We start from the raw sequence: 25,647 nt of genomic DNA on the forward strand, positions 1-25,647 counted from the left end.
TGTATAGTTGTCACTCTGTAATTAGATACTAAGTGAATAGAATAAGGAACTAACCTTCAGCTGACTTGTATTATCTTCCGTTATTAACCACATTCTTTTTGTACACATTAAGTTTATCTAAAAATAAAATATAAAGCCATGCATTTAAGGGTTAGAGCATACATTTACGAATAAGTTGTAAATACAGAAGTCAAGGATCGAATCCGATTCAGTCTGGTAAAAATTTCTTAGTTAATGGATAATATTGTAATGGATAATATTTTTAACTGGAATATTGTATGGAAATATAAGAAAGGTGGTAAGCGTATATTTTAACATGAAAATACCATGAATTTAGTTAAATTTAAACTACAGAATTTAGAATTCAAATCCATGTTTATTAGATCTAACCTCCTATTTAGAAATCCTCAGACGATAGATCGGGAAAAGATTTTCAGATATGATAAATATCTCGAAAATAAATAGTCAGACTAGGGATAAAACTAGAAATTAGTATTTTAGTTAGAAGCTACTTCTGTATACATTACGTAAAAACTAACATTAAACATTTACTATCTATTGTTACGGATTGAGGAATATTATTCTTTTGAACAGGTACTTAATACTATGTTTGAATGTATTTATCAACAACTAGGGATTGAAATAAATTTCAACGAATAAAAATGCCGAATCAACGGTTACCGAAAGCTAAGGATAATAAGGATGAAAACTGTTTCGAGAAAACCATTATTATATAATGTATTTCTAATATATGTTTTTTTTGTTCTTGGATGAAGGTAAGTACATATTTACTATTCCACATTTACAGGCTAGATGACTCCATAAATTATGATATATTTTAATTTACACAGAACCATTTTCAAGATTAAGTATCCTATGCAAGGCCTACAAGGGCATGAAGTTGTTTCCCGTTGATTTTCTTTTTAATTCAATGTACTGTTTTATATATTTATATCGAGATCATCAAAATATAAATGATTTTTAATCCACTTACTACACGCTTTTTACTAGAGGCACATCACTACTTAAAGAGAATACCACTCTGAATAGGACGTATTACTTTAGGTACTTGATACACTCGTAGCTGTGAGAAAGACTGGACTAAATTTTATAAAACAACAAAGCTACTTTTTTTTTTTAATATTTGTAAGTTAAGTTTTAGACTTAATAGCATCTCGACTTTCATCCGGAGGTCCTGGGTTTGAATCCCGGTCAAGCATATGGTATTTTTCATACGCTAAAAAATTTAATTTCTACGAACAAGCTTCAAGCCTATGTGTCGATATCATCAAACAAGAAAAAAAAGTTGAAAATAAAATTTACAAATCATGATAATTTAATTTAATTTATAAATCATGAAGCTTAATTATAAAGCTTACCTTTTAACTGTAGTTCTCTAACAGGTGAACGGGCAGTCGTCGCGACACAGACGACGCTGATAAGAGTTAGGAATATAAACAACATTTTCTACCTCCTCTTATTCCTGAAAAGCAAAATTCCATTTCGTTTATATAATAATAGATTTGTGTAGGTTACATAATATTTTGAGACGACAAGCAAAAAAGAAAATTTTTAATATATTTAAAATTCTTGTCATCCTTTGTGTACTATTTAAGCGTAGTCTAATTAAAAATAAACAAAAAAACAATAATTATTTTAATTTATGGCACCATTTCCTCCTACACAGACACACACACACACACACACTATATATATATATATATATATATATATATATATATATATATATACTATTGGTAGTCATAAAAGAATACTTCTTGTTACTATAATGATTTAATATTAATATATTATTTATATTAGACTTTAATTAACGAATAATATTCAACTGTTAGAGGATTTAAATTTTATTACTATAGTTAAAATTATTGGAGTGTAATTATGTGTGACGAAAGACATATGAAACCAAGAAGGTAAAGAACGCATGAAGGGCTTATACTCACGTGGAAGATACATGTACTCTAATAAAAAGACTTCAGAGAATTTATTATGTACGTACGTTTATATAAAGAACGTAGTACAAACGATCACATCGTTGTGCGGAAAGAATCGTTTTTAATGTAGCATAGAGAAAAAGGTCATCAACCACAAGCACACATCTAAATCCATTTCAATTCATCTCCCTTTCAAAACCAAAATACACAAACACACACACACACACACACACACACACACACACACACACACACACACACACAAGCACAAATAGACGATATGCATGCATAAGCTATGAATAAAATATAAGAATTTTTATTTAATATACTACTAAAAGAAATTTATTTTTTGAAAACAGTAAAAAAAAAATTGACCTAACTTCATATATACAATAGTATCCCATATTTTTTCTACAATTTTTTTACCTCTGTTATTGGTAGGAAAGAAAAAAATCGGGTTATGAAAGTCATTAATTATATATCTTTATAATTTTTATTCTTACAATAATACTCATTTTAAAACAGTAAGTTTTAAGTTTAATTTTACACTTAATTTGTTAATTTCACACAACTTAATATTAATGCTACATTGGAAAACGTACAAAATATAAAAAAAGAAGTAATTTCTGTATTGTATCCATATAGATAATTCAAATAAAAACTATTCTTTCTACATATCCCCACATACCTTTATAATTACGTATTTTCATCATGTATTTCAGTAAGAAATTACCAACTTTTCAATTTTAACATTTACGGACAAAATTGATTTATTTACAAAAAACAATATTTATATAATTCAATGTTCAAAATTTTTGTATCTAACTGGTAAAATCGATGTAATAATATTTAATTACTGTATTTTAATAATTTAAATAAAATAATTAAAATAACATTGGCAATAAAACTCTATTAATAATTTATATCGTGTTATTATTTACTATAGGTAAGGCAATGAAACGTAAAATGAATATCTGGCCCATTGTTGTGGTCATGTTTTGCAAACAACTGTTTTATAGCCAATAAAATCGTGAGAATTTCTTCCGCGTGCCAATTGCTAGTTGTAGGTTTTCATAGCAACGCGTCCTTTATTATTTATTAATCTTTATCACACCCAAAAGAATTATTATACGTTTCTTATTTACTAATGAAAATTAATAACACGTGAAATAATTTTTAAAATTTTAAATAATTTAGATTTTTAATAATTCAGCAATAAATCATAACTATTTGAATGATTTACACGAGATTTACTTTTTCAAGCTTTAAACGGGATTTTTGAATCGAAGTATAGCATACATCAAAAGCATCATGATTAAATTCTATTTATGGTTCTTTAAATTCTTAAACGAATGTCTTAAATCAAATTCATTCGTTTCCAAACATTTTCCTTAATATTTTAAATTTCCGATGAATTCTGTAGGGAAATGTTTTACGATCATGGAACTTGTAAAACTAAAGCATCTCGGTCTTTCAGAAATATTTTTTCTACAATCATACAAAATGATGAATAATTTTGGGTTTTAAGCTAATCACTAAATTTGTTTAAGTGTTTGATTGAAGGAAACATAACTTTCAACAGAGTGAAAAGGAAGCAGCTACGTTCAAATTACATCTTTATTTAATACAAAACTTATTGGAAAAATTATATAAGAATTTGTGTGCCCGCTTACGTATATTCGTATGTGTGTTTTAAACTACCTGAATTTTTATGAAATCTATGCCACAATCTTCAGTAACAAAAAAGGAAATTTTAATTAAAACGTTAAAAAAAGATTATTAACTATTAAAATATAGTTAAAAAAATAATAACTCTGACGCCTACATCATCATCAGTTAAATTAAACAATTAAAATAAAACAAAATCTTGAAAAAAGTGCAACCTTCTGTTGCGTTCCTATTAATAAAATGTTATTAAGTTAGGTAATAAAATTAATTAATTTTTATTAATAGTCATAAAACCAGAGGCTGCTCTGAATTATTTTGTTAATTTAACTGACGATGACGCATTCATCAAAACGTGTTTCTAATTGTTTGTACTATTTGATAATCTTTAAATATATTTATTTTTTTAAATTAAAATTCAGCTGTAGACATCACAAAAAGCAGGTAAAAAAACATTAAGTTATATAAGACCACTTCTATCTAAATCGAATTTAGAATTAAAATTATAGCTGTCTTAAATACTATTAGTAATAATCAACACACACACGCGCGCGCGCACACACACGCACGCATGAATATATAAGAGAATATATGTGTAACAGAATGTTATATTCATATTTACTACTCGATTGGTTTCAAAGCCTTTTTTTCACTCGTACGCAAATTTGTTATTTCATACTACATACTTCTTAAACTTTTCTGTTTATATTAACAAAGTACGAATATGTCTGATTTATGTAGTTTACATAGTTACAAATTTATATGTTTAATTGGAAAGAAACAGGCTAATAATCAGATTAAAATTACGATAAGGCAACGAACAGTGCATATATTTATATTTGCATTTAAAAGACAAATTTGCACGTAACAATTTATTTAATTATTTAATGTAAACAAATTAATTAATTATTAAATAATTAATCAAATTAATATGTACAAAATGTTTAATATCTATATAGACTGGTTTTACATTTTCTTCTATTATTTAGGTTTTTTGAGAAAGTAACATTTATGCACATTTCTAGTATGCCATAAAGAGTTTGGACCTAAAAAAAATTCGAAGTATTTTTTGAAAGTATTCTTTATTACTAATCTAATTGAACTGAAATATAATGCTTTCACGCTTATATTTTTTTCCATTTTCATTTCATTGTTAGGTTAGGTCATGTTTAGAACAGTAAACGTATTTCGTTGCCTCTTACAGACGAAGTTCTACGAACTCCGTGATTTGTTGGTACAATTTTGTCTACGATATTATGTACTTATAGATATGTCTAAAGTCATATCCAAAAAAAATTGATTGAATTTTCTCTGAATGATTTACATGAACTCAGAATTTATTTCTTTCCCCAGTCAAAAAATCTATGTTTAATACTTTTCTTAATCATCAGATAAAAGTTTGAAATCTGTTTTAACTTTTGAGAACAGCTCATTTGAAGATATTAAAAAATTGGAATTTGATCATTTGGAAAAGTAAAAAAATTGATAAAATCCACTTTTTGAGGGCGGGGAAGTTGAAGTAATTCAACAGGGATAATCCTACTGTTATGATAAGAGTAAAAAGGCCTGTTCTTTCCCAAACAACGCCATATTTAGAGAAAAAATAGCGAAGAAAATTTCAATTCTTTGTGCAAAGATTTCAAGTCTGAAACAGTCAGTATTTATAAAATTTTAAATAAATAAGTTTTTTTTGAGCTGAGGGGTGCCTTTTAAATTAAAAAGTACGTTTTATATGAAACAGTTGTATGTTTATTTTATTTTTTTAAATAATATATCTGATGATATTAATCAGCAAGGTGTAATACGGTGCAGTTAAAAAATTATATTATTAAAAAGCTCTACTCGACTTTACGGATGATAATTATTTTTATCGTATGTATTCCTATTATAAAAATACTACAGTACAAAAAGTAATAACAAACAATTCAGACTATTGATAGTATTTTGGGTATGCCCATGCAATTTTCTTTTGTAAATTCTGATAAAATAATCACTTCAAAATTTTCCAGCCAAATAAAAGAAAAAAATTAATGTTTACTTCAATACAGGCTATTCTGTAAGTAATTCTGGTACAAACATGTTATGATAGGTAGCAGATTTCTAATATATAATTTCTTTTTTTATATCGATGTTTTTCAAACACAGGATATGGTGTGTGTGGGTCCTGAATGAACAAAGCTACACTAGATATCTAGCGTCTTCCTGAATTGTATACGAATCAATCAATTTAAGATATTTTCATATATTTTATCCTACACAGTATTTAACCATTACATTTTTTCCTTAATTATGATTAAACTCTTTTAATATGTATAAAAATAAAATTACTTTTAATTAATTAAAAACTCTTAATTTTCTAAAAAAAGGGTGTTTTATGTTAAGCGTTAAAAAAGAGTACGCTCTTTTTTAATGTATTGTTTATAAATTGTTATTTCCACATCTTCCCTGAGTTTGGAACCTACGACCATCCAAACAGAAGACTGCACTTTTCTACTCGGACACTGCGAGATTACAGTAAAGCAGGGCGACAACGTTAAGTACATATAGTCGTGACACCCATAACAACGGTTTTACACGGTGACAAACAGAAACTCTTATTTCACAAAGAAAGATACAAAAGTAGAGTATTAACAAAATGTAAACTTTATTTACCATTTTATAATTTGGTTATGAGAAACAGACTTGCCGTACGGAGAGCAGTAACCTATAAAGTACTTTTAAAATCTATGCTACACACTTAACTCACACATTTAACATATTTTACAAACTAATTAACTAACCTAATCTCAACAATAGCTATAATAAAGAAAAAAATATTAGGCAGGCGGCCAAAAGGCTAGAATATCCTACAAAATTTACTAAATGCATCGCTTTGACGCAACCGATTACCGCCATAACAATTCACACTTACAGGAAGTGAATTCAGACAGTCCAATACGTGTCTGCTGTACCGCACTCCTTATATGATTTCTCCTTTAGGTTGAAGCCCAAAATGATTTGATTGTTTGAGTATGTGCATCCGACGATTTGACATTGCGTACAAATTGACAATACCAGATCTCTATCTTGTCGAGAATTTTAAGGTTCAAATCCTAGCAAAGGCGGTTACTTTTATACGGTTTTGAATACTAGATCGTGGATACCGGTGTTCTTAGGTGATTGGGTTTCAATTAACTACACATTTCAGAAATGGTCAACTGTACAAGATTAAATTCATACCATCCTCAATCGTCCTCTGAGGTAATCCTGACAGTGGTTCCAGAGGCTAAACAGAAAAAGAAAAAAAGATCGCTGTCTTATCTGTAAGCGGTAAAGGCCAAGACAAGTAACAGTTTTTACAAAATTATTTATCTACATTATTTAATAATTTAATATGATGATTTAAACGATATCATCTCATAATTTTATATAAATTCGTGAGAAATAAAAAAAAAAAAAAAGATGCAGGGCGCATAACAGAAAATACCTAAAAAAAATCAGTATTAGTTCGATAAAAAAGTGATACTTAATTCATATAAACGGTAATCTGTTAGCGATTTAGAAGTGTAACATTATTTGCCAGAATGACTTGAAGGGACTGTATCAGTTACCATGTTTCATTTGATATAATTAATGTTTTATTTTGCTGTTGTTATTATTATCAACATCATCATCATTATTGTTATTAATCTAAAATAAACTGTTGTAGTTTATTATCTGCTCTACGTTGGTGGTCTAACAATAATGAATATTAATTTAACATGTTTATTAATGGAAACAATTGGTAATATAGAGCTCTTATGTTGTTTTAAATGAATAATACTGACAAAGATTAAGGTGATTTTATGCGATACTCCCAGTATTATCTTCTCATTATAAAATAAGCCTATGTTTTTCGTTTATGATGCCAATTAGCGATAAAGAAACTGCATAATAGGTCAAACAAAAAATTATTTACTGAAGGTTTTTGAATGGATATACAATAATCAGCATTTCTTGTAAAATTGCGCTGAAAAAATTATTTTACAGTTTAATTTTCATTAAATGGTTCAATTATTTATAAATATTAAATAGTTTTTATCTCGTGGAAAAAAAGAAAAACTGATCTATTTCAATCTGATCTTAATGAATTTAATGATTAACTGAACATAAAGAAACGTACATTTTTTATTGCTGTCATCAGAGAGTTGTCTGGTTTGATAATAATATTCTTTATTCCTTTTTGTTCTGCGCTAAACGGTTAATCTCAAAATATTTATTATTCTTACATTCACAATTAACTGTTTTATGTATTTTAATCTAAATATATTCTTCGACCGATTTACCTTCTACATGTTCCTCTATCAAATAAATAAATATTCTGATCGGAATATAAAAATAGATTTTATAGATGATCATGTCAATCTTAAGATAAATTATAAATACAAAAATAAACTATAAGAAAAAAATTAGATGTGCTTAAAATCCATATTAATTATTTAAATACAAACATATGAAATAATGTTAAAAGAAATACATTAAATATAAAAAAAAAATACTGCAAAATAATACGCCATTCAAAGGCCACTAATGAAAATTATTTTAAGTACACATATTTTATGTACACGTTGAACGAAATGCAGATAAATTGATTTTTTTTTGTTTTTAATTAATATTATTTAAAAATAATAATTTCTGCGAGTAATATTACTCTGTCCAGAATTTATGCATTGTTACCATAAAAGAAAATTTTTTAATTGTATTTTAAGTAAATTGTGGGAAGATTTCTCAAATGGTTCTCCAATTTATAAAAAACAGTAACGGAACCATAATAAGCTCCTTTCTCATAAGCCAAATTATTGTGTTGAATTGTATGAAAAAAGTTCCAAAAAACAAGTAACAGGTATCAATAAATTTTATTTCAAATTATATTTCAACAATTCCAGAATTAACCAAACCTGGGTGCCTTAATATATTTCCTAGTTCATATTTTACTAGATTCTACCAAAAATTTCTCTATCGTATTATTTTTCCTAAGACTTCCTCATTTCAAATGTTGTACATCCATTTAATTTTTATCATTCTCCTTTCAAAATTTCATTTCAACGGCCTCTATTCGTTTCTTTTTTTTACTGTACATGTTTTACGATCTAAAAGCGTTACATTCCATACAAATATCTTTTTAATTTTTAAATATGTGTTAAAAATTTCTCCATTAACAGATTTTTGTTTATGAAAACTCATTGATTTTCTTAGTATGCTTTTGATATTCTTCCATTCTTTATAATTTTACTGTCTAATTGTCAAGACTGTTCTTCTTCTGGTATGTTGGCCTCCTCTATATTAATATTTAATTTCTCATTATCCTTCTTTCTGTCAAATTTCATTATCTTTGTTTTCAAGTTGATTTCTATTCTGGCAATTAATCTCAGTTGTTTACAATCAACAGTCAAGTTCTCTTAACTGCATTGTTAAATAAATCTTGGAAGAGACTGAAAAATTCATATAATTTATTATCAGATAAAAATGAAGCACATATAACAACTATTTTCTTATTAAACATTTTTGGATTAGCAAAACTTCTTATCCCTAAAAAATAAATAAATAATTTAATTTGTACTTAAGTAATTATTTTTATTATAATTACTTCAGAAAAAAAGTTAACTTTAAGTTTTCCATACAATTTTTCAATTATGATTTAACAAAAATTGAATTTAAGAAAAAAAATAATAAAAGAAAGTATGATGTACGTACAAAATTACAAAACAAGAAAAGAAAGAAATTTAAATTTAAATTAGGAATATGATTTTAAAAAATTAAAAAGAATAAATTTCCAAACATAAAATTATGTTTTAAGTCGTAAATAATATCAGTTTACCAAAAACTAAAATTCTGAAATTCTGTTCAGCGGCCATCTTAGATGTTCAGCAGGCCTTTGACTAGGTCTGGCTGCCTGTTCTGCTCCATAAGCTGAAATGCAGCCTTCCTCAATCCCTTTTATCTGATTTTGCGAACTACCTCGACATTCCCATGTCAGATGCAATGATTATCTGGATTCTTTGACATTAGATTAGAGGTTCCATATGGCTCCGTCTTAAGACCAGTCCTATACTCAGTTTTCATTGCAGAACTTCCGGCTCCGAACCTTTGTCACCGTCGCCTCGTTTGCTGATGATACACCAATCCTGGTTGTTGTTGGTAGACGAAGACCTACATTTAGCCTCAGCAAATCTCCATATAGGCTTGATCTGCGTATATTTAATAAAATGGAGAATAAAGGTTAAACAAAATAAGTCGAATTATATAACGTTTGCGATGAAAAGAGGTGACTGTCTCCGGAGCCACTAGACCGCATTTTCATCCCATACTTTGACCGCGTTCATTACCTTAGGCTCCACCTTGATCGTCGTTTGACGTGCAAGTACTACGTGAGAGAAAAAACGAAACGGTTCAACACGTGTGTAAGAAGCTTTATTGGTTGTTAGGCAGGAATTCACACTTGTCGCTGTCCTACAAACTTTTAAAATACAAGATGATTCTAAAACCGAATTGGATAAATGGCATGGAGCTATGGGTACGACGAGCACAAGTAATATTGAAATTATACAACGTTTCCAGAATAAATTGGCGAGATCCATTGCAGAGGCAACGTGGTTCGTACGGAACGAAGAAATTCATGACTATCTTGAATCACCTTATATTTGCGAAGAGGTCAAACGGTTCGGTAAAGTACAGACAGCGGTTAGAAAACCACGTGAACTTTGTAGCAGTTAATCTTCTAGATTACAGTGAGGATGTCCGGTGACTGAAACGCCTACATGTGCTGGTCTTAGGGAAATCTGAGTTACTCTTAAGCTGGTTCAGTACCACATATGTGAACCCACCGGGTTGGTCTAGTGGTTAACGCGTCTTCCCAAATCAGCTGATTTGGAAGTCGACAATTACAGCGTTCAAGTCCTAGTAAAGCCAGTTATTTTTACACGGATTTGAATACTAGATCGTGGATACCGGTGTTCTTTGGTGGTTGGGTTTCAATTAACCACACATCTCAGGAATAGTCGAACTGAGAATGTACAAGACTACACTTCATTTACACTCATACATATCATCCTCATTCATCCTCTGAAGAATTATCTAAACGGTAGTTACCGGAGGCTAAACAGGAAAAAGAAAGTACCACATATGTGATGAGCATCTTTCTAGGCTTTGATGAGGAGTCTAGCCTCTTTCCATTTATCTCTATGCTCTTGTTATATTACTATTTGTTTATCTTTGTTTATTTTTAATGGTGTTATAAATCTTTTTTGATTGTTTTTTACTGGAACTTTATAAACTCTTGTGACTATGTGGTTTTATTCAGTGCGAGTTTATTTATATATATGAACTTTATATATGTATGTATATTCTTTATTTATACCTTTATGCATATGTACGTTTTGTTGAGGGTGTTCGTTGGAACCCCTCATCATATGCTTTTTATTATACGATTTATTTGTGGTTCCTAAATCAGAGCCGACTGTAAATAAACAAATTGTGAGGAAAAAAAATTTAACAATTGAAATTAAATTTCGACTGTTTAGAAATTATCATCAATAAATATAGTGATAATTAACACAAGTAAATCTAAATGTAAAAACAAAGTAAAAATAAATAAAAGAATAATAAAAAAAAACTACTACTTCCGCAAAAGAATATTTCTACCAATATTTAAAGATTAAATTATAGAAACAACTGTTGACAAAAAAAATTACACAGTATCATTTGCTTAAGTAGACTAAGTTTTATAGAACAAATTATAGTTAAAAATAAATAAAAATCTTATTTTAACTAATTTGTAAACAAACAGATATTTTTTTGTTAAAATAAATACAAAATTTTCGTTTCCAAATCAGTTTTACTTTCATATAAGTTAAAAAAGATTTAAATAGATGTGTTTTAATACAATTCCATAAAAGAAGAAAAAAGGAAATAAAACAGCATGAGAGCACTTCCTTTTTACCATAAATAGTAGTAATATAATAGTCTATGGTTTTACAACCAGTAGAAGCATAATCTACACCACCTGGGCGTGTTCGTTATTATAATAAAATAATTTATTTCTCTTTTAGCTACAGGATTATTGCTCATAATGTATTAATTTTATGGTAAGAGTGACTATATTGTGTGTTATTAATAATAAAAGATGATCTATAATATTTAAATCATAAAAAGGATTGAAAATGATTTATATTAGTAAAGTTAAAAATTTGTACGGGGTAATTTTATGTTCAGAAATTCAATTTCATAATCTCACAAAAGTGTTTGTGAATATATGTGTGTGTGTGAAAAAATAAGCAGCCGTTTAATTTTGAATCAGTTTTTACAAGAAGTAAAAGGATGTAGTGTATTATTAAAGAAGTACTAAAAATTTTAAGTTAAAATGATTCTTTATCAGTGTAGCATGAAAACCGACAATTGTTAATCGTAAAATAATAAACTAATATAAAAAATTTAAAGAAAAATTTTCTTAGTAATTCATTATAAAACTTTCTTTTTATTGATGGTGGTTTCCTTGTTGAGGTAGCAAAGAGAATAAGCGGTTACTGTTCCGGGTAAAAAGTCAGAATAGATCGAGCCCTAATCATACTGGTTAAATTTTAATGTTGTCAGACTGTCTTATTCTGGCTAATTTGTTACTGGTCACTAATTAACAACACATTTTGGCCTGGAGAACGTAGGGTGTGACAAAGTTAAATTTAAACTCTCACTGTACGAATAAGATGTGATACCTGCGTAACCTTAATAAATAATGCTGCAGTGGGCTGTACAGCCTCCATTTCCGGTTGATCATATAGGATATACTTCTTGTAAATTTTATTTTACTTATTAACGATGTACAGATAAATAAATAAACTCCCACATAAATTATTAATAGTATTATCAGAATATGAAACAATTTAAAATGTGTTTACAACAATGCAATAATCTTTATGAGATTATTGAGTAGTGATATTACAGTCTTCACTGTGTACAGGTTTATTTTAGGAGAAATCGTAGCTTTTTTAATATTTTTTTCTTTTTACATGGTGTAATCAATTCAACTGAATAAAATTAATTACTCATTAAAATGTAATTTTTTTAAATATTGAAATAAAAGATTTACTGAAATATATTATATATTTATATAATGGATTAATATTTAGCATCTTTAAAAAAAATTAATTTTCATGTTTTAAGTAAAAAAGTAATGCAATAATATCTGATTTTGACAGGACACATCAATATCAAACAGTTTTAAATTATCTTTATTTATTTATTAATTGTTTTAAAAATATCTCATAATTGGTAATTTCTCATTTTTGGGGGGGGGGGGGTCAGGTAGTAGTAATTAATCGACCATTAGTAAAAGGTTATTGAAATCTACCGACTTTGAATTTTCTTTCTTTCTGGATTTATTGCAAAACACTTTTTTTAATGAAAATATTTTAAAATTAATAAAAAAAAATCCAAAACTTTTGAAGTTGGTAGAACATGAATCTAACCTCATATAAGTATCTAAATTTTCACAGTTTTTCCATTTCCATTAGAATATCAAAATAAAAAATAAAACAATTTACAAATAAAATTATAAAAAAAAGTTACTTTAGTAATCAAATGTCTGATATCTATCTTGTAAGGCAAATACTAGTATTACAGTAAATTTTCTCTCTTATAACAATTTCAAGCGGGTATAACTAATTTATTTTCCTATAACATTTATATTATTAAATAAATTTTTTATTTTAATATAATTCAATTAAGGGACTATGATAAGAGCAGTATCGATCCTACACGAACAGGAGACAGTATACATAAAATGAACCGTTGATGGTGAAAGAAAGTAATTTTAGTTTTTATTAAGAATAAAAATTCCAAACATGTCAATTCGATATAGGTTGACTTATATACATTATCGTGAATTTAATGCAAAAGTAATAATTTGATAAAAAAATCAGTATTATTTGATCATTTTTTTGTGGGAATCCGAATAGGTAACAAATCCCCGGATTGCTTCATAGGAAGAGTCATCACAACATTGACCTCAATAAAAAAGTAACTGATGTATGGTCATTAGATGGTGCTTAGAAGGCTCCACATTGCAATTTCGGAGTTTATCAGCATACAGATTCAGAGCTTCTGATCGAGGTAGATCGTTATAGTACACCGTTTTGCTCAGGTCCATAAGACCTTGTTCAGAACAGGAATTCTTAAGATATCGTATATAGTAGAAACATAATTCCTCGCGGGGTTTTTGATATGGGTAGGATCTCTTCCGATTACTTCCATTTTTTTTATTTTTCATACTGTACTCAATTGCATCGAAGAAAAACTTTGTATTCTACCCGTTTCAAAGAGGATAAACCATCCACATTTGATTAAATCGTTCCCATTTAATAATTCTAAACTGTTTGATTCAACTACTAACCGATGATTTAGGAAAAAATTCAGTCTGACTCTAAATTCAACAACATATTTTCATTTTCTAATCAATGAAAAAATTTTTCATTTTATAATAACTAATTTATATATATATATATATATATTGGATGAGTATTAAAAACCTTTCTAATACGATTATCTATACCATAACTAATACGGCTGGCCAATTGGTGTACTGGTTAGTATGTTACTTTCTAGGTCATGTTATTTGATTTCCGACTAGGTCTGGCGTTTTGTCACCTATCATTTTCAAAATTAAAAAACCTTGGGTCATAATACTAAAATAAAATAATAAGCGCACGCGCGCGCGAACACACACACAGAGTTTATAATTAGTCGTTCTATGTAACTTCAAACAAATCAAACGTAAATCACAATCAATAACCTCCTGGCTTTGTTCAAAGAGAATTGAAATAAATCCCCCCCAAAAAAATATTTTAAATTGTTAATTAATAAATTAATCAATAATTTAAAAGAAACAAAATTCAAAATAGAGTTCAAAGAGCTGTCAGAAACTTCAAAATCCAAACAGGACAAGAAGACGGATTATAGCCTATTTTTTTAATGCAGTACTACAAAAAGTAATTAGGAAATGGTGTAAACAATGCGAAGAAAAATAAGATGTAATTGAAAAAGTAAGATTTTTGGTAAACGATATTTTTTCGATCGCTATCAAAAGATTTAAGAACAGTCAAAAAATAAATCAACGTATTAAAGGAAATGACTGACAAAACTGGTCTACGAATATCTTTCGAAAAAATATTCTTCATATTCTTTTATAAATACTACCTATCTGAAGTGGAAAGAGCGAAAAAAATTATTCGATGTTTTTATGAATTTCTGTTTTCAGCCAAAGTTACGCTCAATTTTGTCAAACCATTATTTATATATCGTAAGAAACAGAATTGAAATGTTACTGGAAGGGATAAGGAATTAAAAAATTTCTAAGAAAAAATAACTAACTAAATTTTTATTTTAAAACAGTAATAATAATTTTTTCCATTAACCGTGCGATTAAGCAAAGCGTCTTTATTTTGCAACATTCACATACTTTCTTACATTTTTCAGACCTATTACTTTTTGTATTTTACCGACAGCTACACATATTTCTATGAGCATTTAATAAACGCCGAATATTTTCGGATTATAAAGTAATATATGATGAAACCATTTATCATTACTATTAATGACAACGGTTTGTGCAAGTATGCATGTGGTTAAAATTTTGGGTGGCTTTTAAGTGGTAGGAGAGGGCTTGACCCCCACCCGCAACATAGTTAAATAGCGTGTAGGGAAAGCCTTCTCCTGCGTTTGCTGGATGTAAAGTTTTATATTAGATAAAAGGAAAGAGAAGGGATAAGTTATTACGTATGTCCTAATAATAACAGAACTAAAGTGTATTATATAGAATATTATGTCTAGGAATTTAAAACTTGGTTTTTTTTGTGGTTAATTTTTTAGCCATTTTGTCATTATTAAAGAGAAACCGACTGTCACCTACAACTATTATATCTACGACTACAAAACTATTCTCTCAATATTTTTCAACTTTTTATTTCGTCTTCTATCCTTTTACAAAAACATCGATAAATAATACTATAACCTTTATAATTTACATATGCGGTCATTTATTATTCCGAAACACGATATAAATAACATTTTTATTATCTACTTCATTTTATTATACGCATTTCAATATATGTTATGAATAATTTGACGTTTGTATCTTATATTATTACATCAAAAATTATTTGTTAGAGAAATGCTACTATTTTTACATACGATCAATGAAAAATGATCAAAGAAAAAACAAGCGTATAAGCGTGAGTACGTAAAGTTAATTTTTTGACTCAACAGCTGCAGACGATTGATATAAATGGTGTCCTACATTGAGAAGTTTGTAAAATGGAATTAATGTGAAAAAAATAACTAATAAATAATAATATACTTCTTCAAAATAAAAAGTAAAATGAAGCTTAAAAAAAATATGTTATAAGAAGCGGCGGTAAGTTTTTCTGGAAATTTCACTTTTAACTTTTGATTATTGAATCAAATGCCATGTTCGGATGGTGTCTAGCTCATTGAATTCTTACATAATTACTAGAAGTTGGTCGTCAGAGCAAATAAAATTAGTCAGTATTATACATAATATAGTATTATACATCTTCACAGATTTTAAGTGGTTTATTGCGATTTAGTTAAAACAGTCGAAAAACCTTTTGTTGAATTTTACCTAAATTTCAAACTGATTCAAGAAATATAAATAGTGTTATGTTTAAAATTTTATTTAAGAAACCCTTCTGGTAACTAAACTATGACTTTTTAAGAAATATTTGATAAAATCCTAACTAATACTTTGCCAGATATTTAATTATAGCTCTAAACTAATTTTATTAAACATTTTTAGTCATTATTAAAAAAAATTTAATTTTCTTTTTCTCTAAAAAGCAACCTACAAAGGATACGGCAATTAATTAAAAACTATAACTAAATCCTTTCGATTTTTGTTTCGTAAAAATTTCCACGATAATTTTCAAGAATCAGTTGTAGAAAAATCGACATGATCTTTGTAATTTGTGATTTACGATAAAACCAGCTATATAAGATATTTTCGAAAATTCAAAATAAGTAATTTTATTTTATGATTCTGTGTATGATATGACTCTGTACAATCCGATCTAATTTGTGCCGAATATCTTATAGAGGCATATATTGTTTATTAGCTGATTAAAAGTAACCCACCGTGTTGGTGTAGTGGTGAACTCGTCATCGCAAATCCTCTGTTTCGAATCAAGAGTTCTAAGGTACAAATTCTAGTAAAGGCAGTAGTTAATTTTATACGGATTTGAATACTAGATCGTGGGTACCGGTGTTCTTTGGTGGTTGGATTTCAATTAACCACATATCTCAGGAATGATCGTGCTGAGACTGTACTTCATTTACATTCATACACATCAACCACTGAAGTTAATATCTTACGGCGGTTCCGGAGGCTTAATAGAAAAAGAAAGAAAGTTATTTAAAAAATTACTTGTAAAAAAAATCACGAAAAACTATTCCAAAAGTAAAATTTTGTAATTTATAATGAAATTTTCTTTAAAAAATAAGCAAGTATAAAAAACTACATCACTTTCTTATTTTCTTTTGCATCTTTAACAGACACGATTAAGTTTTAAATAGATTCTGAATGGAAAAATATATTTAATAGAGGTATGTTTAAATTTAAAAAAAAGAGGTGTAAGCTATTCTGTTTATTTTTCTATATAATTACAATTAATTTTAAACATAATTAAAACATTTTTACCTTTGTTTATAAAATTAAAATACTTTAAAAACTCTAATGGATAATAAGTTACTCCACAAAACCTATTGTCCCTGTTGAAAGATGGAATTACGTATTATACCAATTCCAATTGGTAGATTGCCAATTCGAAATGGAGTGAGCGATGTTGGCAAGTGCAACGCTACGGAAGCTGAGGGTGTTCCAATTCTTAGTTAATAGATGCTCCCTGTCGATAACATAGCTATGTTTACATTGAATGAACTACTTTTTTTTTGTTGGATGTAAGTAGTAATGTTAATTTCAGGTTATAAAACCTCACAATTCTAACTTTACAATGGTTTGAATTTAATTTCTCCTATTTTAATTTTTTTTTTTAATTATAAAATTAAAGCCCATTACCAATTAAAAAAAAAAATTCCAAATTTAGTGTAACATCAGCTGTGAGTGCTGTGAATTATCTCTTCGATTTTTATTTTCAAATTTATTACATATTATTTTCTTTTTCTTTATCTTTTCATTGTTTAATCGTTTTCTTACTATTTATGACTTTTGACTTTTATTTCGCTTTCTCTTAGGTGTTAGGTGTTAAATTTTTTTCATAATTACTTTGTGTATGGCCACAAAAATTCTTTTTAATACTAGTATGTAAATTTTGAGGATTTTCACTGGGAACTCCATAACATATATTTGCAAGTGTGATCAAATTTACTCAAGATTAATATTTCGGTGATTTACAGAAGTGATATTAAATGTGGCTTCAATCAATAAAAAATGCTTTTAATTACAAATAAATCCTTTCTTTGTAGCCTTTTGTTTTAATGATTCTGATCCTGGAGAAGTTCTAGGATTTGCGAGCAATGAAATACAGTTTATCATCTTAACTAGTAATTTCTATTAGTGTACAAAAATCTTATTTTTTTGATATTTATCAATACAGTATTAATGGAAAAGTAGAATTCACATTTTTAACAGTTGAATTATTTTAAAAAAAGTTTTAATTAAGCTATAAAATTACTTTTTTATTAAGTGATATGAGGTTGATTATCCAATCAATGAGTTAAAAAATATAAAGAAAATAAAAAAGTAAACTTAACAAAATATTGGTTTTTAAACATTTATATTATACATTAAAAAAAAAAAAATATTGACTTAAAATATAAATCGGGAATAGTTTATATAAATCGTGAACAGAAAGATGCGAATTATAACTTTTTTTTTACTTTGTACAAGGATCTAATAAGACTTTAAACAAAGGTCTTTAATAGACCACACTAACATTGCCAGACCAAGAAAATTCAACTTCAATTTTTAATAATTAAGTTTTAATTTTTATGTAATGTTTCTTACAATAAAATTCGGAATATTACATTTTTAAGTTATTTTTTCTTATCACTCCTGTTCTTTGATACTCCACAGTCCATCATTTAAATCTAATTAAAGATTATTCATCCTTTTAATTGAATTTAATACTTCACTACCAAATAAACTACACACTCATATTTTCATTATAAAATATTTTCACCTATAAAATATAAACTTTCGTACAGTCGTTAATGACTTAGAAGTTTGCTTATTCATAGTAGCAACTGTTGTTGCCTTCTTCAATGATCCATCACTGGCTCATTGAAGAAGAGCAAGTACATAAGTACTCTTGTACTCATGTATTCTTATATCAACATACGATATCAGCCTTCAAAATACAAGTGATATATAATATAAAAAGGCGAGTATTTAGTATTTATTTAAGAAGAAAAGTTTGACAAATAAACAGTAGCTAACATTCTGTTACGAAGGTCGGCATTAATAATTAATTTTTTTTTTAAATATAAAAATTTTAATCATCCAAATACAAATTTAATAGTTGTTCATTACTCAGAAAAAAATAACTTCGACTAGTGCCACTTGTATCTGAGCTGCTTTATACGGGTTACAGCCGTAAGAAAACAGAGACTGAAACAGATACAGTAAAATAACAAATTGATGTACTTTTGTCCGTTGAAAAAAATATATTATATAAACTAATTCTAAGTTTCGGACTTGGTTCCACCCAATCCAAAAACTGTTTCACCATGGGAAGATGCCAAAAACCTTCGGAATTGTCTATTTAGAATCAAAACTTGAACCGAAACCTTTCTAGGTGAAGTGTAAATATGATACTACTCTGCTACAAAGATACATTAATAGATTAATTTATTTAAGAACGTGTAAAACTTTTGTTATTTAAAAAGAAATTTAATAATTTTCTGTAAAATATTTTTTTATTAAAACTAATAATAATGTAAAATAGTTTAACAATATATTATTTTTTTAATATTTTGTAAACTATGCCATGAATAATATGTGTGTGCTCGTAATATAAAAAAACACACAAAAGTCATTTACTACAACCAGGTAAGGATGTCTTCTTAAAAATAAAAGTTTTAAAAACTTCAGAAGTTAAAGGTGATTTTTATTAAAATGCTTATTTAAGACATAAATAACAGAGAAACACTAACCTAAACTGATAATTTGAATAAAATTATTCAATTTTATGCCAAATAGAATAAGGACAAACTATTAAAAAACCCGTTTTTTGGGTTGATGGAAAACTTAAGTACAAATCAAAGATATGTAGGCTCAAAAACCGAATGGCACATTAAAAAATAAAAATAAGAAAAACAAACAAAAATTTGACTAAAGAGGTTGATAGATGTATTTGATGTTTAAAAAAGACAGAAATCAAAAAGTTATTTAAAAAAATATGTTTCTTACTTAGGGAAGCCAAAATGTTAAAAACTGTTAAAATGAAGAAATAAAGTCTTTAAGTTTTATTATGTTATATGTATGTAATTATGTATGTCTGCATAAATCCAGATTATTATTCTCTATATGCAAAACAGTAAATATTCTAAAAGAATAAATAAATAACAGACTAAATATATAGCTACTTATAAGCAGATTATCATTTAAATGTTTAGAAAAAAGGTATAAATTGGTTACATAATACACTTTATTACGGTTGTTACTTAATAACAGTAATAAGTCTTGTCATATAGATTAAGGTCAGATGTGCTGACCGGCTTGTGAGTCTAATAAAGATTATATTTCCTAAAGGCAAGATCGTTTTGTTTACGATGTAACAAATATACAATACAATATGAAGAGTATATTATAGATTATTAATGTACATTTTTTACTTATATTTACATAGAATATGTAAAATATAAACAACAATAAAACAGAAAATAAAGATAAGAAATACAGTCTACTAATGAATAAAAAGGGGTTTGTTCAACAGCTTAGCTATGTACGTTCTTCAACCACTAACTTACTGAACTCATATAAGATATAACTTAACTCTCTCCTCAAGACAAATCAAAGACTATTCCGCTGATTATGGATGGGGCTGTCTCGAGCTATTATCCAATTGTTGAACTGAATTTAGTTTATGTATTAGGTTGTAGATGTAAGACTTCAAGGACAATATTACCAGGCTACCACTCTCTGTTGTTATTATTTCTATTACTATTACTACTACATTCATATTTATAAATTCATTCATTCATGTATACAGTATTATGTTCTTTCTTTTACGTTCACTACTTGTTATCTATCAAATATAAATTTATAATCTTTAAATTATTCTTCATCTCAGAGATCTAAATAAATAATTTATTATAAATTATAACTAAATATACGTAAAATATGTTCTTTTATTATTTAATCTAATAATATATCATGTAACAATCTCTATGAAACTGGGCTGATTTAAAAAAAAAAAATAACTCATTAGATTTCTATTAATCTCCAGCAACACTGTAACCTTCTGTTGACAACGAACGGAAGTACAAGCTTAGATAATAAATTTCTAATTTTTTTTTTCTATAATAAAATAATAATACTAGATAGAAAAATCAAGAACCAAAACGGTGGTAAGTTTAAAACTTTAGTTCAACTGTATGAATCTTTTTACATCTCTAGTACATTATTTTATCTTAATACATAAACCAATGCAACAATTTTTATACTTTATGTCTTTTAGTATTATTCCATAATTTCAAATTTAATTATTTATTATTTACAAAAAGACTTAGTATTAATCACGGAGTTCGTTAGAACTTCGTCAGTAAGAGGCGACGAAACCCACCGGGTTGGTCTAGTGGTGAACGCGTCTTCCCAAATCAGCTGATTTGGAAGTCGAGAGTTCCAGCGTTCAAGTCCTAGTAAAGCCAGCTATTTTTACACGGAATTGAATACTAGATCGTGGATACCGGTGTTCTTTGGTGGTTGGGTTTCAATTAACCACACATCTCAGATATGGTCGAACTGAGAATGTACAAGACTACACTTCATTCACACTCATACATATCATCCTCATTCATCCTCTGAAGAATTATCTAAACGGTAGTTACCAGAGGCTAAACAGGAAAAAAAAAGAAAAAAGATAGTAAGAGGCGACGAAGTCAACGAACTACGTTTACAGTACTAAACATATCCTAACCTAACAGTGAAATGAAAATGGGGAAAAAAACAAGCTTGAAATATTAAATTTTAGTTCAATTAGATTAGTTATAAAGAATACTTTCAAAAAATACCTCGAATTTTGTTAGACAACCTTTTTCCATTTGATGAACTGCAGGACTCGAATGTTACATTTTATTCATTTTTTTAATGTTACTTTACGAATCGCGCCGCTAGATAGCAGTACATGATAGAACTAGGTAGCGTACAAAAACTTGATAATTTACTTGAAGTAATAAAATTTAAAAGAAAATATACTACAGCTTGTTTTAATAGTAAATTCTGTTATGTAAATTAAATTACTGAAGATGAAACAATTTTTTTATTTCCCATCACTTCTTTAAAAAGAAATAAAAGTATTAGTTTACAAGAGATTATACTAGTTTTATTAAAAATAGGAATAAATGAAGCAGATATAAATTCGATTTTATCAATCGAATTTATTTCTGTTTTATTTATTTTATCGATAAAAATCGAGGGTTACACTTACAAAGTAATAAATACAATATTACATCACGGATTTTCGATTCGTAAAGGTCATTATACCAGTTTTATTAAAAAAGGAAAAATATGGTATGAAGCAAATGATATGACTATCAACAAAAATATTGGCCGTGAAATTCAATTTGTTTATTCTAAATAAATTTTAATAATACATCCATAAGAAATCAGTAATTCATAAAAAAAAAAACAAATAAAAGAATAATCTAACAAAACGCAGTGATATCCAATGAAATTGTAAAAAGAATCTCGCAGATATCGTTTCGACTCAAAAAACAAAAATTTTTGTAATACAAATAAAAATGTTTTTAACAAAACGATACTGATATCAAAAAAGGTAAGACAACACATGTCTTTATCAAAATCTGTTATTAATTTCAAAATTTCTTTAAATAAAATAATTGGTAAATATATGTAATAGACAATAGATATACAATAATAGATAATAAGCAATGTTTAAGCGTTCCATATAATAAGAAAAAAAAGAAAAATTTGTTACAAAGCTCTTACCGGCCCGATTTCATTTAAATGTAATACATATTGCATTTACAGAAATAATACAATTCTTACCATTATTCGTTGTTTAATAAGTGAAATCGGGCCGGTTTTGTAAAAGATTTTTCTATTTTTTGCTTATTATATGGAACGCTTAAACATTGACTATTATTGTTACATATATTTCTATTGTTTATTACATATATTTAACATGTATTTTTTAAAAGAAAATTCTAAATAATAACAGATTTTGATAATAGAAATGTCTTACCTTTTTGACATTATATTACGTAAAATTTAATTTCACTTATCTTTTTTGTAAATTAAATATTTAAATTTTTTTTCAAATTATTAATTATCATTTCAACTAATTAAAAAAAAATAATGTGAATGTAAAATAAAATAAGAATAATTTACTAATAAAGATTTTATTAGTAATATTAATTTTTATAGTATATATGATGAATCGTTATTAAATGATTAAACAATAATATAATCATATACATGCAGTAAAAACGATTGTACCGCTCTTTACAAGACTACTTCTCTTCAGTACGATTTAAACATAGTGAAGCTATTTCGTCTAGATAAACCCTTCATTTTATCGGGTTATACATGTGGTATTTTAACTACTACGGAAAGAGTTTTTTGAGAAGATATTTAATAAATTGTTTAAAGTACATTTCGAAGGTAAAAATAAGAAATCTTCTTTGATTCAGAAATTATAAGCAATGATTGGTTCAGAATCCTCACAAAGAAGTTTTGTAATATTTCAAAGAAGTAAAAAAACATGAGATAATTGGAATCTTAATGTATATGAATATTATAAATCACTGTTGAGAAATTTAATTATCTAAATAGAAAAGGAGTTGATTATTACATAATAATACTTAACTTCGTATATTTCTCAGAACTTCTTCCTAATGTGTTTTAATATTTCCTAATTAACTATGGAGAAGGTTAAGATAATAGAAGATGGACTCAGGTCCTAGATAGTATCACTGACTAACCATTACAATCAGAGAATCATCAAAACTTAAATATAATGACAAATTCCTGATTAAAAAACTAATATTTTTATAAGATTGTCAATGAACCTTGCATTTTAAATCGTACGGATAACTATAAATTTCCTGAACTTCTCTGCACTTTGAATATTTCTTACGAGGTCTCATATTTTAATAGGTAAACTGTTGTACTATAAAGAAACTGAGGAAATTCTACCTGATTAATGTTTTCTGAAGATAACAAATCTTAGCATATAAGTTCATGCTTTTTGTTAAATTTTTTCTTAATTTTGGTTAAATCAATACCGATTATTGTTAAAGTTGTTCAGTAAGTGTTAGAAATGCTGAACGGAAATTGCTAGTTATTATTTAATACGTCTGTAATAGTAAAGTCTTTATCAATAAAAACTATTAGAAGAAGTTTAGATTTTAAGAATATTTTAGTGTAAATTATTATTCTTTATTTTTAAAATTCTCAGTTTAAAAAATGTTGAAAACGTTATGAATAGAAACAGGTACACTGATTAATCTATGACAGCATAATTTATCAAGGTTTTGATTTTGGTTTTTTAATTTTTTTTATTTAATACTAGCCTAATACAGATTTACACATACACATTCTCAAAAAATTCTTTCAAAGTTAATTTATAATAAAATTATATTATAATCTTTAAAAAAATATTTAAATGTAATTTCTATCAGTAAAAGTTTTATAAAATTTACTTTAATTTTTTTTCGTTTTTAGATTAGGTAAAATTAAGTTCCATAATTAGTTTTATCAAATATTTGACAGAATATTTCTGAAAAAAAAAAGCACTGAATTCCAATAGTTCCTGAACGTAAACCGATATCATGAATATTCAAACCAGTTAAAAATAAATTAATAGTTGAATTAGCCATTTCAAAAAGCCAGGTCTTAAATAATTAATAGGTTAATAAGAATTATTATTTTTAAATTCTATAGTTTCATTATTTTTACTTCCACTTACTGAAATAATTTTACTGAAATTTTTAACTGTTTTATATATATATTTATATACACGCAGAATGTTCCACGAAAAGGTATACGCTTTTGATTTACTATCACTCGCCCATTTTAATAAAAGTTTTCTGTGAAAATTTCAACCTTTTAAGATTTATAGAAACAAAATAGCGGCATTCAAATAAAAACATAAATTTCAGTTAAACCATATTTTTTATTTATTACAAAATAACTAGTAAAAATGATTAAAAACATATGATGTATTGTTAAACAGCTGTTCAAATTGAATTACCACAAGTTAATAATTAATTATAACCATGACTAATTATCTAACTGTTTTTAATTATTCTAGTTCTAATTATCGTCTACTATTTTTAATCATACCAGCTATTTTATATTCAAAATTCTTTGTGGGACAATATGTATATAATTATATATATATATATATATATATACAAGTATATCAGATTTAAAAAAATAGTAATAATAATTGTAATTTTCATAAAGTTACAAAGCAAATTTTTTAAGATTTGCTGATAACAAACCTTGGATGTATAAAAAAGCGACTTAGACAAATAAAGCGACACTAAAAAATTTGTAACCTTCGTCATTTTTTTAAACGTAATTTACAGGATACAAATAGCTATTACGTTCTGACGGGTGAATTATTGTTTATTTATTCTATTTTCAAAAGTGGTTAAAACATGAATAAAAAAACAACAAAAAATTACTAGTAATAAATCTGATAAAATTTAGTACATTGGTAACATATATATATATAAAAGTAAAAACATCCATCCGCTGTATTATACCAATGTAAAATAGCTCTTTTAACTTTGGTGGGCT

General features: G+C 26.9%; 1 protein-coding gene across 2 annotated transcripts in view; it reads right to left on the bottom strand.

Moving 5' to 3' along the window:
• The window catches only part of LOC142325390 (fibroblast growth factor receptor homolog 1-like), a 194,376-nt gene that overhangs the window by 85,742 nt on the left and 82,987 nt on the right, over positions 1-25,647 (bottom strand). For both annotated transcript variants that reach the window (XM_075367110.1, XM_075367111.1), the window contains exon 3: positions 1,380-1,483. In XM_075367110.1, the coding sequence (XP_075223225.1) occupies positions 1,380-1,464 (85 nt within the window). In that variant the 5' untranslated portion in view covers positions 1,465-1,483. The remainder of the gene's footprint in view (positions 1-1,379; positions 1,484-25,647) is intronic.

Source organism: Lycorma delicatula, chromosome 5 (genome assembly GCF_047948215.1).
Source record: "Lycorma delicatula isolate Av1 chromosome 5, ASM4794821v1, whole genome shotgun sequence".
Taxonomy (NCBI): Eukaryota; Metazoa; Arthropoda; class Insecta; order Hemiptera; family Fulgoridae; genus Lycorma; species Lycorma delicatula.